This window comes from Falco punctatus (genome assembly GCF_963210335.1).
Source record: "Falco punctatus genome assembly, chromosome: 4".
NCBI classification, from domain to species: Eukaryota; Metazoa; Chordata; class Aves; order Falconiformes; family Falconidae; genus Falco; species Falco punctatus.
This window is the reverse complement of record NC_137583.1, coordinates 92190253-92208480: the sequence shown is the minus strand read 5'-3', so window position 1 is coordinate 92208480 and position 18228 is coordinate 92190253. Positions and strand designations below refer to the sequence as shown.

Genomic DNA, 18228 nt, shown 5'->3' with positions numbered 1-18228 from the left:
GATTAACTGTCAACTATCCAAAGAGTAAATTTCTTTCCTGGAGAAGCTAACATGAGCTTGTCTGCTGAGAGCACAAACTTTGTGCCAAGGGTTTCTCAAGTGGGCCATGATTAGAGATCACAGGTTATTTAAAATGGAAACACTGTACGTGAACTGGAATAACTTGGCCTCCATCATAGTGGTAAGCACTGTAATCTTTTGGCAGACAGTAATTATATGCTTTCCTCAGTCTTTGCTTTTTCCCTTTAATGTTAGGCTCTTTTACTTACATTAGCAGCTTTTTTTTTTTTTTTTTTTTTTTTTTTTTGGTAATAGCTCTAGCTTCAGTTAATTCTATCTCAACAAGGTTGTTCTGAATGAAAATTCTAAATAAGTCTTTAAAACTATTGCATTAAAACTCTTATTTCTCTCCCTGTCTCCCCACACAATCCTTTGTTGGATCGTGGTGCTCATGCAGCTCCTTTTCTTTCTCATTTGCTTTTGGGCCCACAGACAAACATACTAATTCCGAAGTCTGTACCCTTATATAGAGCGTTCTTCTGTAGAAGGCTTATGTTAGTCTTGCATAATTTTAATTTGCGTGAAATCGTGTACCTTTATGCTATGTCCATTTATTTCTGTGTCTCCTTCTATGGTTTGCTTTGACAAAGCACCAAAGGTTAAGCAAATAACGTGATTTCCAATGTGATTCTTTCTGCTCCTTCTTAAATTTGAATGCTACTTCTGCTGTTTTGCAGTAATATTACCTTAGGCTTGTTTGTAGCTTTGTGTTGCTAGAGCTGCAGTTTCATGAGACAGTTCTCTAAAATTGCTGGGTTGGGTTTCCCACTGTTTGTTCTGAGCACATCAGCTTTTAGAACTTCACTTTAATTGTGGGCATGGTAGCTTCCATACCTTTGCTCATCTGCAGCATTCGCTTGTTGAAGTAAAGAGCAAGTGTTCAGTTAAGTTGTGAAGTATATTTAGATTCTTTAATTTAAACTCTGTCGTCATTACATAGCACTCCTGCTTCTTAGATCTTTTTTTTTAGTTAGGTATTTGGAAAAGCTTTTCCTTTTTTTAGTATTTTTCACAAGTGTATTTTTCAGTATTTGTGGAACTGTCAAAAATCAAAATGCTATCACTGTTTGTGCTTTATCAGTAACCTGTGATTGGTTTGCTGGTGAGGAATGCTGGGCTTTTTTATTCTGTTTCCTACATTTCATCCTCCTTATCTATTAATGTTTCTAACATTATTTGTCCAGGTAACCTCCATTCAGATTCTTTCTTTTAGGTTTTTTTAGACTGTTCTTTTTCAAGAAATTCTGGCCTTCCTGTCTGTTAAGTTCTCCTCTCCCACTGGCTTCATTGCCTTTTCGTTCTTTTGAAATAAAAGAATGTAAGCACTAGTTTTAAATTGAATCAACTTATAACTGAAATTGATCACACAGACTATTACTACTTATTCTGTAATATCTTTGGGTTACACTGAGAAAATGCTTAGGGCTATGTCAGATAAAATTCTGTAGCAAACCTAGATATTTATGTACTTTAATACTGTGAAATGACATTCAAATAATATTTTATGATGAACAACTTCCCAGTAGTGTTTATCTGTCTTATTACATGCCAAAGATAACAATTTCCAGCAACAGGGGCAGTTTAGTGCTACTGCAGTATTCTGTAGAACCTCTTTTATGGTCCATTTGATTCAGGTGTTTAAAGGTCTATAATAGGTAAAACCACTAATTTTGCAAGTGGACAGCTGCAACAGCAAGAAACTTTGCCTGGATATTATGGAGAAAAGGTGCAACTCCTTCTCAGAATTAAAATAATTTACTGCTTTAAAGATACAATCTTCTATGTTTGTGGTTTTGGACTTAAAATGCAAGGCTGCTGGTTTATATTCCAGTATTAATTAGGAAACCGAAGCTGGTTCTAACAGCCCGTAGTTCTAGAACAGAGCTGCTTTTTTTCTGTTGTTGGATCAAATGTACAGAGATTGTTTCTACACAGGTGAATTTTAATTATCTTGTGGTCTTACTTGAAAGAGAAAAGGAGAGTTTAAGTCTATTTATAGCCTGTTCACACTGTAGCGTCTGAATGCCTTGCATGTATGTGATGCCAAACACACTGGCGTAGACCCAGGCATCAGAACAGGTGGTGCCATTGAAGGTGGTGAGTGATAGGGCCTGAAACTGTAGTGTAGCTTCTGTTTTATGTAAGACAGGTCACACTTCTAACCCCCACCCCACCCCACCCCACCCCGAAGTGATAAAGATACAAAGAGAACATTTTTAGGCAGAAGTTAAAGAGCAGACAGCAAAGACTTAGGAAAGGTAAAATTTCTGTATGTCTGAGGTGCTGACAAATAAGAGGGAACTTGAGAGATTTCCCCACAGGCCTTCTGGTTTGTCTAGGGATTTCAGACACTGCAGATTTTTGGAATGAAATACGACAGGATGTCACTTCATCAGTTGTGTAATGCAATGTGTAACTCTGCCTGCAGTAATTGATGAACAAGTAATAGATGTGATTTAGGAATTCTGAACTGTAAATGTAGCAGATAGTAATGTACTTTCCTTATATTATCCCTTACAGTTTAGGAAGGCCAGTGTAACACTGTTCTTTGTGTGGTTGTTTTTTGTTTTGGGGTCCTGTAGTTAATTTCTGTGAGAATTCTGATGTTGCTGTATGTATTCCTTATAACATGCAGCAATTTTTATCCATAATTAGCATGTTATGAGAGTGAAGCACCTAAGAAATATTTCTGCATGCATTTGAAATATTTGGCACCTTATATTTTTCTGAGAAATAACATCATGATACCTTTAGTATTAGACTAATCAGTCTATTAGCAGTGGGACTAGATCTCTTTAGTGCTGAGCTGTATAGTAAAATATTAAATACTCTGACATGCATCAGCTCAATTAAAAGTTACATGAAACAGAAGAAATTGTGACAAGACTCTTGAAGGACTATTAAAACATCTTATTAAAGAAAGTTTATATTGAGGCTTAGTTTCAAAGCTGGAAGCAATAGTAACTATAGAACCATGTAACCTTTTATTTTGGAAGGAGTCTCTGGAGGTCACCCCTGCCCAATGTGTGGTCAATTAGGGCAAATTATTATCTTCAGGGTTGGACATTTCACAGCCTTGCCAGGCCAACGTTTAACTACACTCTCAGTTCTTCAACTCCAGGGTTCCCTATTTGCATGGTTCCTGTTGGAGATGTGGGTGCTCTAGATTTGCGTGTACCTGTGCTGTTCCCTGCAACGCTTTATTGCACACTCCAGTGAGAGTGTAGCTCACAAGCTCCCATTGATGTACTTCAGGTGTGGGTTCTCCTCCCTTGCTGGGCCCTGTACTGACCACCTGCTAGCTGGAATGCAGGACCTTGCATCTTCCAGAAGGGATGCTGTGCTCTCTGGCCTGGACAGATACCGTGATGCACTTAGTGGGATGACTTACAGCAGTGGCAAATGGGGTTTTGACTGATGCAGTTTCCTCTCCAAGGTCTCTCCCGCTGCTACAGACTTTCTTATTTTTTATACTCCTTTTCATGAGGAGCCCTTAATTTCAAACAGTTCTTTCTAATTGCCTAGTTACTATTTAATCTAACTGATGTAGTCTTGCTCTTCACCATGACTGGTTTGGGGCAAGTATCCTGTTAGACAATTTTGCGTGTTTGATTCACACTCACAAAAATTGTCTTTGCATTTGTTGTTATCCAAACTATTCTGCCAAGGGAGGGTCCTTGAAAGCACACCCCACTGTGTACCCTGCGTCACTAAGCAATGGCCCTACAGTTTTCTTAGTCTTTCTCTTGTTCCCAAAGTTCTTGTGGTAGCCTTTCTCTTTGTCCTTACCAGCCTTCGCTAGTTTTGATTTCAGCTGAGCTTTAGCTTTCCTATCTCTTCCTTGTAGGCAAAGGCAACATCTTGGTATAGCTCATAGGGAATCTGTCCCTGATACCTTTTTTGGGTTTAGGCTCAGTCAGGAGTTCTGTGCTCATCCTATGTGAGAAGTGTGGCAGATGGCTGGCAGGGGTGCCACAGCTGCCTTCCTCCACAGTGAATTTGGCACCATTATAGAATAGTTTAGGCTGGAAAAGACCTTTAAGATCTTAAGGGTCCAACTGTTAGCCAAGCACTGCCAAGTCCACCACTAAACTGTGTCCCGAAGTGCCACATCTATGTGTCTTTTGAATACCTCCAGGGATGGTCACTCAACTGCTTCCCTGGGCAGCCTCTTCTGATGCTTGATAACCCTTTTGGTGAAGAAATTTTTCCTAATAGCCAACCTGAACATCCCCTGGCGCATGTTTAGGCCGTTTCCTCTTGTCCTATTGCTGCTTGGCCTGCCTTGCTATAACCTCAGTAAGGTCTCCCCTGAGCTTCTTCTCCAGGCTGAACCCCAGTTCCCTCAGCTGTCCCTTGTAAGACCTTAGACCTCATAAGACTTTAGACCCTTTACTAGCTTTGCCCTTCTTTAGACACACTCCAGCATCTCAATGCCTGTCTTGTAGTACTACAGTGAGACTAAGATGAAGTGCTTTTTGCTCATTTAAAGCATCAGCATCTGATTTTTATAAATTCACTACTTTATGTATATACATTAGCACTTACTGTCAGTCTGAATATAGCTATACTAAAAATAGTATAACCTGTTAAATTCCGTTTCCCCGAATCAGTCTGTCAGCAAAGAGAATCTCGCTGAATTATCAAACCAAAGTTAGTTGTCTGTTAGAAGTTGTGTGTTGTTTTAAAGAATGCCCACAAATGCAGTGCAAGTTTACGGTGTGTGCAGTTATTGTGCAGTTTATATTTGTGGTAAAAATTTAGTTAGGAAATAAAAACCTTAACATTCAAATTAAAAGCACTTTCCATTTTATGCTTAGTGGCGTTTTTTAGTAGATAGGCCTGAGTCCTTTTGCTTACATGAACTATCTATTGTAATAGCATGATTTCTTGATCTTATTTGTTTTTATAATATATAACCTTGTGAAAACCTTCTGTAGTAGGGCAGTATTATTTTGTGTTGATGCAGCTTCTACTTTGGGCCCTATCTGCTTTTCTTATTTGAAGTCAGCCAATAAAAATTACTGGGAAAAGATGCAGATTTTTGGAGGCGTTTCTTCCAAATGTGGGCAGCAACCTGAGCTCTGAGCTTTTTTTGTCACAGATTTCCAAAGTTTCTTCTGCATATGTATATCTAAATTAATCTGAGTACAAAACATAAGTTGACTTGCTTTTTTTTTTAAGACTAAAAAGACAGACTCGTACTGAATGGATTAACAGTGGCAGTACTTGTCCCAGGCTTTATCTCATAGTCTCGCTTCAACCTGAGTTTAAGCTCTGCTGTCCTGCTTCCAAGACCCATCCCAACCTCTGATAAAGTGAGGCTGCAGTCTTGTATTTCTTCCTGAAATTGTGCTGCTACCTAACACCAGAATTAAAGCCAAAACAAACACCACAAAAAAATCATGTTGTGGGGGAGTAACAAATAAATTGAACCATGAGCCACAGGCAGATGGTAAAAACACTTCCTGGCAGGTGAGTCCTGTGTGTTGGTCCAAATGCCTGTGTTTCATCCAAACACTGTGCTGCAAAAATGAATGAGCAGCCTGTGGAGGCATGGATGGAATCCAGGAAGGTACTTATGTCTGCTCTTCCCCATCAGGAGCAAGTTCATTACTGTCTGGTAGAACTGCATCTTCTCTGGCCCCTTCAGACACGGTGGGTTTATTCCTCTGACTCATCTGCAAATGCTTTGCTGTCCTTCAAGTTTTTTATACAATGGAGTTGTTGTGTACCTGTGCTATAGAGTACGTTTAGTTTTGGTCTCAGAATAGCAACTGGAAATGAGTAAGATTATTGCATAATTGTTTTATCTGTCCTATGCAGGTTTTTATAGGAAGGGGGACATCTAGTTTCAAGGCTTTGTCTTTTCTCTCACCAATAAATATTCTATTTCTCTTGTCTAAGCACGTACAGAATATTAAAATACCTGCAGAATTTGAAGCAGAATAAAAGACTTTTTGCTTGCAAGGGAGGGAGAGGATTAGCAGCATAAAATTATGGAGGGAGGAAAAAGTGTGGAAGCTAAAATAGAAAAGAAAAAAAAGCTGTGATGCTACTTGATAACTTAGAGTTCCAGAAAGTACCCCAGTATATTTTGGCTTTGTGATTACTGTATAAAAACAACGAAGTAAAAACTGTACTTGCACAAAAATACCTTTGTTACATTCTTTTTTCTTTTAATCCCTTCTCCCCTCTTTGATTAAACTAAGGAATTCTTGAATGTTTGTTAGTTAGACCCAGTATGAAAGATACTTCTTGCACCAATTCACTTTAAAAAGGATACCCACTAGTAGTTCTTTTACAGACGTTTTCTATTTGTATGAATAAGATTTTGTTCTATAAGGTGTTTTCCCAAGCCCTCTGTGGAGCACATCTCATTTATATCAAATAGATGGACTCCCACCAAATTCTGATCAGATATTTGGAAGGACCTGGATATCTGGAAGTAGCATTTCTTTAGGATATTTGAAACAAACTTACTTAAATTTTATTTTATTTTATTTTTTAGTGATGTTTTGCTCTCTGTGGCTGTATGTGTTCTGTTTTGGTTTGGTGGTGATTTTTACATTATTGCAATTGATAACGGAGGTTTCTGGAAGAAGACAGAGAATGTTTTATGTATTATTCTGGGTGTATGATGCTAGTATGTTTCTCTCTTCCCTTGCCAAATTAGGAATCGTGTTTGGCAAAATAATGTTTGTTTGTCTAGAAATGTCCTCTATTATAGTAAAACTTATACTTGAGTAGAAGACTGCATGAGAACAACTGCATTAAAGTGTAAATAAGCCTCATCTACCTGCTTGGATGCTTTGAAAAGTTTGCTGAATCTCTTTTCTGTTTGGAGAGAGCTCTAATGATTGTGTAAGTTTATTTTTTGAACCCATTGTTGCCTATAGGTTTTCTTCATGTCCATAAATTAAATGGATACTTATTTTTAGGAGTTGTGAAAAGTAACAGGGTACCTAGCTGTCATCATAGAGCTAGGAGCAGTTGACAGTTGTGCATAACTTTGAAGCTGTAAGTAAATTGATGGGTTGTGTTTAGTAGAAAAATGCTCTGTGTGTACCTTGTAGGATGCACTGTTCTATAAAGCTGTCATAAAATGTTGTGATAAAGTTTTCCCAGAAATACAACTACTTGATGAATTTGTGCCAATGGCACTTAGGTTTCTTGAACATTATGTAACTAAAGAGTTGGAAAATCAATTACATTTTGTGGTGTGGATTGTTTATTAGTTTTTAATTCCAGATCTGAAAACTGAGTTTTTCCTGTCTGTTTTTGCAAATACAGAACCAGAGAATAAACATGGGAACTCCTGGATCAGGACGGAAGAGGACTCCAGTGAAAGACAGGTTTTCTGCAGAAGATGAGGCACTGAGTAATATTGCCAGAGAGGTTTGTTTATTTCAAATTGTCTTAAATTCAGAAATAGGGATGAAGGCTATTTTGTTATTCAGAAAGTGAATTAATTTTTTTTTAGGCTGTGCATTAAAAAGTGTAATGAGCCCGAAATATGACAATTAATACAAACTAAAGAGTATCTTCAATCAAATAATCACATTTATTGAATTGTTGTCACAGTGAGATATTAATTGTATGATTAGTTTAACTTTACAGGATCACACTTAGGCTTGGGAGGTATTGCTACAGATAGTTATATGCATAGTTAAAAATAAATGAGAAATCCAGTTATGTCAGATCTAAAACTGAAGAAACACCACACTTATCCCATTAAAGTGTGTAATATTTTTTAAGATGGCCAGTGTTTTAGTGTTGAATAAGTAATAGTAATTATTAAAATGTATTTTTAATATATTCTGTTTCAAATGTGGTAAGTCACATTTCTGTCAAAATAAGCCTAGTATGTACTCTATACCAGGACTTTCTTAACAGTCACCACCTGAAAAATAGAGACTCGGGGGAACCAGCCAAAAATGCAGTTAACAAGAACTTGATACAAAGGGGAATTTTGCCCCACCGGATGTAGGGAGGAGGCGGCTGGGATTTAGTCTTACAGATGTCTATTTGGACTTGAGTTTTTCTGGGAGGAAGTGCTGTGACTTGGAAACAAAAGCCTTAGTACTGTTTGTATACAAGTGCATACAGCAGCTTTGAGCTACATCATCTACAAAGTTGCTCACCACAGATAAAATAAATGAGTGCAAAATGCAGATTCTAATGGGCTTTGTAATGTACGTTGCCTATATATGTGTGCATACAGTATATGCATATAGGTGTAAGTAAGACAAAATAGGTAGATTGAAACCTTTAGACAGGTCATTGAAAACAAAGCATCTGTATGCTTTTTGAAATTAGCCATCAGACTGTAGGCAGAGGAAATGTTGTCAGCAAAAAATAATTTTCATTTAATTCGTAACTTTCCAGAAATCTATGTTCACACCAAATCTAATGAAAGTTCTTGCCCTATGAGAGATGTTCTGTGTGGGGCTCTAGGTCATCGCTCATCAAGTTCCATATCCTGGTTTTGGGGAAAACAAAGTTAATGAAGGAGAAGGAGTCTGGCTTTAAATTTCTTTTGAGTATTCTCTGCACGGTTCCAGTACAGTAACATCAGCTTGTAATTTAGCCTAGAAAAAAGGGGTCTCGAAGGCAAGGTGTAGTAAGTATTATTTTACTTAAAATTACTGTGAGGCTTTGTTCTCTTACATTGCTAACCCCCTTAATTAAAGTTTGAGTGTGCATGTAAATTAAACAAAAATTCAGGGTTCCCCCCCCTCCCCTGCATAATGCTAAATTAAAATAGTACCAGGCCTCACAGCTAGAGGTGTTATCTCACAGAGATAACTTGTCGAACATTTCTGTTCCAGGGAGTAATCTATATGAAGTCTTCCCTCCTCCTTGTTCAAAATGAACTGGAAAGCAACTTGCTGACAAGCTCATAACTTAAGTATTCTGATATTAATCTAAATCTGCTGATATCTAATTTTTTGTGCTGATAAGCATATTCTTTAAGGGGTAGGCATTTCATATTGTCTTTAACAGGTTTACATCTATTAATAATTCTTAACACCTATTTGAATTAAACTGTTCTTGAAATTCCTTCTGATTTTCTTATTAGAATTCTTTTTTTCCCCTTTCTAATAGTCACATATTTCAGTATTTCATGGGTCACCTTTCATGGCTTGTTAGGGAGAAGAGAATTCAACATATTTCAGAATAAAATGATTTGTTACCTTTAATACATGTTTGCGATGGTGTGTTGCACCACTACTTCTTTTGTGTTGCCATATCCAGATTCCATTTAGAGTCTTAATTTAAAATTGTTATCCAATTTTTAAATAGTGTGAAAAGTTGTATGTCATCATGAAGATTGTATTATCACAATATGTACTACTGTCAGGCTGTTAATCCCTTGGTCTGTGTAGGGAAAGCTGGCCCACAGATCCCAGGTCAGACAGCAGCTGTTGTCATTGAATTGGTTGCTGTAATTCCTAGTATTAACCAACTTACTCTAAAGAGAACTTTTATTGTAAAGGAACAGAATGCATTTCTTAGGATATAACAGCAGAAGCCAGTTAATGAAACTAAGTTCAGTCTTTAAATAACATCTGATTTTCCTGTGCTGTACATATGCCCTATCATTTGAGGCTGGGGAAAAGTTTTCAGTTACCACACTGACATAGGGCATGCCAGTTCTCAGTGCATGGATATACAGAGTAGATGTACTTTGCTGCTCTGAGGTCATTATCTCAGCAGCATGGCTTGCTTATCTTTTTATTGTCAAAGGATGTTTTGTTCTTCAACTTCCTTTTCTAAAATTACCTATATAGCAGATGTTACTTAGAACAGTTGAATTGAGTCCCATAATCCAGAAGTCAGATGTCTTGTGAGGAAAACATTCCTAAAAGGTGTTCTAGGTATCAAGAGATGGTAAACAGAATATGCTGAAGTAAAATGCTGGCACTCGGGATGATCTGCATGGAAGAACTGCATAGGAGTACTCTGGCATTCACAGCGATCGCAAAAAGGTGCTAAGAATTATCAGAGTTTGTAATACCAGCAAAGAATTCTAGTGTAGTATATGAAGTTTCAGGGTGTTTTCCTCCGAAAGTTAAGATTTTGGGAAGCAGTAATCTTAATCTTTCTCACCACTCTTAACTTGACAAAATTGAGATTTTCTTGCTCTATGGGACTTGCAAAAAAAATGTGATATCTTCCTTTTGGTACCAATAAGCATCTGCTTTCTAGAAAATGTGGTCTAATGAATTCTTTGGTACTGTTCCCATAAATTCCTTTCTGTATAGTAATTTTTCTGCACTGGTTGAATCTGATGTGTCATCTTATATGAAAATATTTAATGGAAGACAAGGGCACTATCATAGGATCTCTTTGTGAGATTTCTTTCATTTTCTCCATCTTTCCTCTGCATCAGAAAGCTTTTCTTCTGTTTGTTGTGTTTCTACCCCTTCATTCACTGTAGCAGTAGCACTGTTAATGTACAGAGCGGTTTCGTATCTTTCCCTTGCTATCAGAGTTTGTATTGAGACAAGCTCTTCTGCAGTGCCTCTGCACTAAACAAAGAGATGGTAAAACATCAACAGTGGTGGAGTTACTGCCTTATTCCAAGAACTTCTCAGTTACCAGACCTCTTTCTTTGGCACCTACTTTGTATTCTGTTGTGTGTTACCCTTTCTGGCATTGAATTGCCTGTGCTTACTGAAACTGAGGAAGACTAAAGGTGATCTACTCAATCCTTTTTTGGGAACAATGTACTCCATATTCAGTGTCTCAAGAGAGATTAGTTGCAGTTGATGAGTTTGGAAGTCTTTCTTTGGTACAACAGAGAGGATTACCAGTTTATTGTGTTTGATTCAAAAGCTGTGGGAACAGGTATAGGTATATTGTCTAGGCATTCCCTGCAAGGAGAAAAGGAACTCTGAGTATAAATGCACCCAACTACATTGAAGTTAAGTATTGGTAATTGTCTTCTGAATATGACAAGGTTAATGTGGAGTCAGGTAATCTCTTATTAAAAAAAAAAAATATTAACAAATTCCTATCCCTTGAAAACACGGAAGAATTCCTTTATACCACCTTCTAGTTCCTTTTCTAGCTGTTGTAACTGAAGCTGTTACCTTTCTCAAATTGACAAAGAATGTAAACCAGTCTGTCTTGTGGAAAGTTCTGCCTTTCCAAATAACAGATAGGGATTGTCTAGTGTGACTTGGGCTCCTGTCAAGATTACGTTCTTACAGTCTACACTGGATATGGCTGATAAAATCTCAAGATCTGTTTTCCTTGTGGGTTTTGTTGTGGAGGTTCTCTGCTTATAACATTTTTCAGGACAGAGTATCATCAGCTGACATCTGTATTACTGTTTAACTTGTCTTTGTAATTTACAGACAAGTTGTGTTTATTTTGACTGTTCAGTAACAAACTGTTGTCACTAGACATCTCTAATGACTACTTGAGACCTCTTTCTCCAAGACCAGCCTTACGTGCAAGAGTAGAGGTTTCAGTCACTTCTGTGTTCTTACACTGACTTCATTTCAAGCTCAGATACATTGAACATCATGCCAGATAGTGAGAAGACTGACTTGCCATCTCACCAGCCTCAACCTGATAAGCAGCATTTGAAGGGACAATCAGGATTATCAGGATTTATCTTATAACCTTCTATTCTTCAGGGATGAATAACTAGCTGACAAAGAACTAGAGGTTGTGGGACGATTGCATCACTGTTCACTTGATGCCACTTGTAGTATCTTGTCTGTATTGTTTGAGAACTGTTCTCATAACTGTTTTCACTGTAGATCAGGAGCCTGGAAACTCTTAAGAGGTGTTTTTTTTATGGGACAGAATAAAGATTCGTTTGGATTTAAAATTCACTCTGTAATTGCTCAAACTTTGGGCAGAGAGTAAGGAATAGTTGTTTTTCCTTTAGTAAAAAATGTTGTGTTAATTGAGAGGGTAGAAAAAGCCAAGAGTTCAATATTAAAATGTTTGAAGACTATATCATGAATTTAAAACCAGATGACAACAGTCTTTGTCACATTCAATCTGTTCAAAGTTCAGTACATGTTTCTCTCTGCATACAGCTTGAACTTTTCTTAAGAAGACAAAACTCCAAAGAACTCCACTCTCATACAGAGATTGTCTTTGTAGATGCTAGATGATTTTTTGTTTTAATAAGAGATCACTTACATATTTGTAAAACAGCTGTTTCTACCTCAGCATTAATTCAAAATTTTGTTTGCAGTTTGTAATAGTGTTTAAGGATATTTTACAGGAGATAAGGTATATAGAGATTTTCTAATCAATATATGGATCTGGTATAATAAATGGAAAAAAAATAACAGACAGCAGAAATAAAGAAACCTGAACCTTTCAGTCATATAAACCTTAAGATTTTGTTGTTTATAGGCTTTACATTATAGGCAACTGGAGAAAGAGTAGGGGCATCAGTAATAAGTGGAAGGCAGATATTCCTGAGGAGGCCTAAGAAACACATTTGGCCCATGAGTGATGGGGTTGCCTTGTGTCTGTAAGAGGTAGTAAGGAGAGGAGGAGGTTAAGAATCATGGAAATGAGAATACCAAAGCATTGAGCAACAAGAGAAGAATAATGCTGCATGTTCACGTAATAAGAAATGATGTGATAAACGTTATATGAAAGTGTGTAGCAGTGCACTGAGAAATCCGGTGACTGTGAAACCCTCATCCTGATGCTTTGCTGGAGCACGCGGCGCACCTTGGGGCTGTGCCAACACAGAGAGACTGGCCTTCCTGGGCCTCCTGCCTCGGGAACTGCAGGACTGTAACCATCACCTAGCCCTCGGCACAGCGAGCAAAGGAGGAACACATATTGTAGCCCACGATGACAAAATAATTCTAATTTTTCAGTGAAAAGCATTCCTATTTTCTCAGAGGTGAATAACATTGTAGTATAGCCTGTGCTTTATCCTTATGAAGCTTCTGTTGCTGCATCTGAGCTAATTAATGAATCCCCTCTTCTACAGTATGAAAATAACAAACAAAAACTATTGCTTTCCAGTGAATTCGTCCCACCATGTTGAGTGAGGAGAAGCGTAACATCTGTCTCCATAGTGTAGATGGGCGTTATGCTTCTCCTCACTCAACATGGTGGGAAGCTTCTACCACATCGATGCTGTATACTAATATGTTTCTTACCTTGGTGAAGAACTTGATTGTTGCGGTGAAGAGATGAAGGAAAAACACATCAGAAGGGGGATACTCCAGGCTCAATCTTTACAAAGGCATTCAAATTAAAACCTGGGGTTTTTTTTCCTTTCTTCTTTCTTTCTTGCCAAAAACATCTTGGATGTTATCCTTGGAAGTTGACAAAAAATGGTTTGAAATGTTTTCAAAAGACTGTGGCTGAATATGTATTAAAAAAAAAAAAAAAAAAGAAAAAAATGGGTTAAGCAGAGATGGTCTTCTCAATGATTGTTAAGTAGTTGTTGGTAATTGGTTATTAGGTTAAAATGAAGAAACTGACCATGTCACCTGTAATGGAAGGAGAACATCCTTGTGCTACCCCTATGTTTAATAAACATGCAATAAAATAACCTAAGCAAAGTGAGTACTGCCCCTTAGCTGCTTGAACACAGCCGGAATCAGCATATTCTTCCAGAATGAAATGGCGTTTATGCAGGTGCAAGGAAGCATAACTTTTTTTTTTTTTGGCATATAATAATTTTTGGTGCCTATCTTGAACTGAAGAATTCCAGGACTCAGCGTTGAACAGATAGCTTTGTTTTGTTACTCGGAGCAGAGCTAATACCCAAAGAAATGCAGATATGGCACCTGACCTAAAATCATGTATCAATCCTTAGGGTAGAAGGCAGAAGATAAGAACTAGTATGAATGTTCTTATACAAAAATTTTACAGATTTAGTTATTAATTCTTTATTAATTGATCGTTTTTCCTATTCGAAGTCTTGAGGGCCCCTTCCTTGTATATCTTTCTACCCGCTGTCTTTTGCTACAAAGATCTTATATGTAGTCCTTTACTCACTTTCGTGATCACTTCTCTGAATAAATCCCATGCAAAATTTTTGTATCTATACCTAAGGTTTCCAGTTTGCCATCCAGAATATATAACCAAGTTATTTCTTTCCATTTTAGCCACCAGTGGAAGCGTACTGGTATGACTGTAACAGGTTTGGATATCTCATATTTGCAGTTGAAGTGTTCAAGAAAATTCAGCTATCATATTTCTTTTCAGCAGTTAGAAGTCCCCTTCAGAAACTTTTAAAATAAAGTGTCAGATTTTCCAGATCTTAGACAATCCACAGTTTAATTTTTACTTCAGGAATATAGGAATTTGGTATGTTCTATCACTTTTTAACAAGCTGTACTTCAGTCACACGATACTGTAATATATCTTTATCATAAATAATGTATTTTATTTATGTGTCTGGTCTGCAGTCTGTATAGAGAACAATGACCGATGCAACTGAAATTGAGACTGTAGTGGCCAGTCTGTAGTTTTCTAAGACTGGGATTTGTTTAATACAAGCTGTAGAAAGCAACCTGGGCTGACCCCCAAGCTCCAGTGAGCAAGGTATAGTGATATATTTGGAAAGATCTTCAATTCAAATACTAATTGAATTAGAAAAGCATTATGACTGCCTGTCCTTTTGCTGTTTCCCTCACACACAGACACCCCCTCCCCAGAAAAAAAAAAGGGGGGGGGTATCAAGATTTTCTTTCTCTGTTGCTTCTATAGTGCAAACAACTTAATCTTTTCTGCTCGGTTGTCTATCCAAAGCTGTTGTGGCACTGTGTTTCCCTTAGCAGATATTTAAAGACTTCATTTCAATATAGCTGAAGAATTTAATTTCTGAAGAGCTTGTTGGTGGAAAACTTTTTTCACAACTTTTATGGGCTTCTTCAGCAATACAGTAGAGTGAACAGCAGCAACCAGGAAGAAAATTTATGTCCTTTTAAATTATGGCTATTTCTTTATTTATGTTAATTTTTAATTTCAATTACATAGTTGTTAACATTTGTATGCATGCTCTATAAATAGCGTGAAGTCTGCTCTAACAATTCTGCTGAGAATAAAGAATTATTTGGTATGGTGACCTTTCAAATGGTCATGTGATTTGTCCCTTGCTCTAAGGTATGGTAAAGGAAGCCTGAGAACTGTGTCTTCAGCTGACAAGTTAACTCCTTTGTCTTTTCGAAACTGTGTACTTTTTAAAGGAATCTATTTCCTCAGATTAATAATTAATGTAATACCAAACCATTTTTTGCTTAGAATTTTCTCTAAAAAGATAAAGGTTTTATTATTCAATTTCAGGCACCCATTTTATGATAAATGTTTGTAGAATTGTCCTGTTGCTGAGGGTTTAGTAAATTGGAAGAACTAGTTTCCCCTATACAGTAGGAATGTGAAAGTTTGGTATTTGGCTGTAGGAGTAAGAGTGGTGAAATGTCAATTGATTTTTAGTGTGAATCAGTAAACAAATGCACTTTCTATCTTTAACAATAAAGCCGTGCCAGAGTCTGAAAGCTAGATGTATGTATCTGCTGATCTGTAGACAGAACTAAAACTAGATATAGCAGCTGGTTGAGTCCTTTGTCTTTCTGTGCTGCGTAGGTGTCTACAGGAAAGTATATGCCACTGACCTGTGATTACAGACAGTAACAGAGTAGGGCTGCAAGTGAGAAAAGATTCCCTGTTGCATGGGAATTCCCTTGCTTTTATTGTCTGCTGTCATCAGGTAGGAAGAAAAGTAGCTTGATGCTGCTCTGAAAAAGGATTACGTTATGGCAGTCGAGAGTGCCGACACAGAATCATTTCACCCAAGTGTGCAAAATACAGGAAGACAGTCTTAATGAGTAATTGGAAGTTGAAAAACTATTTCAATTAATAAAGCTACAATGTGTTTACCTTCTTTATTGTTGTAATTTGTCAGATTTTTTTCTGTTTGTAGTTGAATCGTAATTTAAAGTTAAACTCCTGAGTTAAATACCCCTTTTTCCTGAAGCACAGTAAAAGAAAGTTACTTGCAATTGTAGTGAATTTTACAGGTTTCTAATACTTTACATAATCCTATGCTGTGATAGAGGCAAAACCAGAAGAAAACTATCCTTAACCAAAGGCAAAATCCCATTGAATTTTACGTTTTTAAATTGAAATATTTTGGATGTTGGCAGTTCTGGATTTTTGGCTGCTGGTATTTCTCAGAAGTTTTTAATTAGTCTTAGATAGACCAATGGAATTTTTAGCAGAAAACCTGTCTTCAAAGAGATTTCAAGAATTTAAGAGAAAATTTTCACCAACTCATTGTTCAAACATGAAAAAACTGAGCTTGCATTTTCCTCAACTATCAATTTTCTGTCAAAAAAATATTGCTAACCAACTGATTAAATTGGAGGGAGCATTTAGGGTCTGAAAGACTGTTTCTTTTTTGGTTGAGGCTGGATAGAAAGTGGTGAAAACATAAGAGTTGAGTAAGCCAATAACCAGGTTTCACACGCAGTGCAGATATAACAGCTTTTTGCCACTGAAAAAAGGGTGATCTCTCTACTGTTTGTCTTGCTTGTCTTTTTTTTGTTCATAAGATCCTTATACAAGCAAATTCATTTCGCTAATACAGCAGAAAACTCAGAATTTTTTTATTCTTGTTAACTTTCTGCTGTGCTCATTAGTTAGATTTGCTTGCAGCAGATTCTTGAGTGCTTGGAGCTGTGTCTGCAGAAGGTGTTGGGAGTATAAGGGCTTGAATGGATGGGTAGGGAAGTCCCTTTATGGTGACGGTCACTGTTTGTTCTTGAGGAATCTTAAATTTCTTTCTTACATTTTATCCAGTAATGGATCTGATTTTGATTGCCATTTGAAGTAATTCCATTTCTAAGTGATATTTGCTTTTTTAAATAATTGCAAATGATAGCAGAGCCTTTAAATATGACATGAACAGTACTGGTTTAATATCTTCGGTTTGATTCTTTCTTTTTTGCTTTAATGTCTTCCTGTGGCCAAAGATTCTGCAGCTGCATACAAGCATGTTTAAATACTATGCATAGGAAAGTCCTGTTAAAGTCTGAAAGACAAAAAACTTCAGATTAGTGATAGTAATATTTCTGAACTCAGTTCTTCTATCAACATGTAATTCTTTTGATGTAATGTTCTTTTTACAGAGTTAGGTATATATCCTTTCTGAAATGCCATCCTGAGAACTTCAATTTCCTTACCACTTACATATCATGATGTTAGATTCTTAAAGTGATTTTTGTGAAGAGATTATTAAATTAAGTACTTAAATGATTATACAAAAAATGTTATTTTAAATTTCCGTATTTTCAATTTCTATGTAGGCAGAAGCCAGGCTTGCAGCCAAACGGGCAGCTCGAGCAGAAGCAAGAGATATACGTATGAGAGAGCTGGAGCGACAGCAAAAAGAGGTAGTGTAAATCATTAGTAATTAGTGCAGACTTTTAGTAAAAGTCTTAATGTGCCTTATTTCTGTACTTGCATCAGATTTTGTCTTTTGGTGTAATTCAGCTGCGTGCTACTATTTTCAACATCAGGCAACTGCTAGCTTCTCACTTTCCCTCTCCCACATACCCTCCTCTTTCGCCTTAGGTTGTATAGCTAAAAGGGTAACTTGCTTTGTATTGTGGCATCTCATGAAATATTAATCTGAACATTCATTATTAACTCCCTTAATAGTTACACTTGTATTGTGGAAAAAAATCTAGATAAAATAGGCTGTTAGTACTCTTGCTTTCAAATTAAAAACCAAAACATTTTAAATGTGATTTTTAAATTCTAGTGAAATCAGATGCTTGGATGTTTTGCCTTTAACAAATGCTGTAAATCAATGCTAGCAATCAAAATGGACAAAGATTAGTCAAATATTTATCTTTAGATATTTAAAAGGCTGAGGCTTTGCTTGTTACTGCTTTTTTGGTTTTAAATGAGCAGGAGAGTGAATATAATGATAATGTCCAGAACTCAGGCTGGCATAAACAAATTTTGCATAAAGAGGAACAGTTTTCAGCTTCTAATGTGAAGTTTAATGTTCTCTGGATTTTAATTAGTACATTTGTGTCTTAAGTCAGCTGGTGACTTTTGTGCTTTTGTAAGAGTAATTAATTGACATATGGCAAATTCTTTGCTGCTTGTTGCTGTGCAAAAGGTCCATGTAAACATGGATAAGTGGCAGCACAG

At 36.8% G+C, this 18228-nt stretch overlaps 1 protein-coding gene across 9 annotated transcripts in view; it reads left to right on the top strand.

The window, feature by feature from the left end:
• LRRFIP2 (LRR binding FLII interacting protein 2) overlaps positions 1-18228 on the top strand; it is a 60773-nt gene that overhangs the window by 3672 nt on the left and 38873 nt on the right. For all 9 annotated transcript variants that reach the window (XM_080383315.1, XM_080383311.1, XM_080383313.1 and 6 more), the window contains exons 2-3: positions 7354-7458; positions 17373-17459. In XM_080383315.1, the coding sequence (XP_080239441.1) occupies positions 7369-7458; positions 17373-17459 (177 nt within the window). In that variant the 5' untranslated portion in view covers positions 7354-7368. The remainder of the gene's footprint in view (positions 1-7353; positions 7459-17372; positions 17460-18228) is intronic.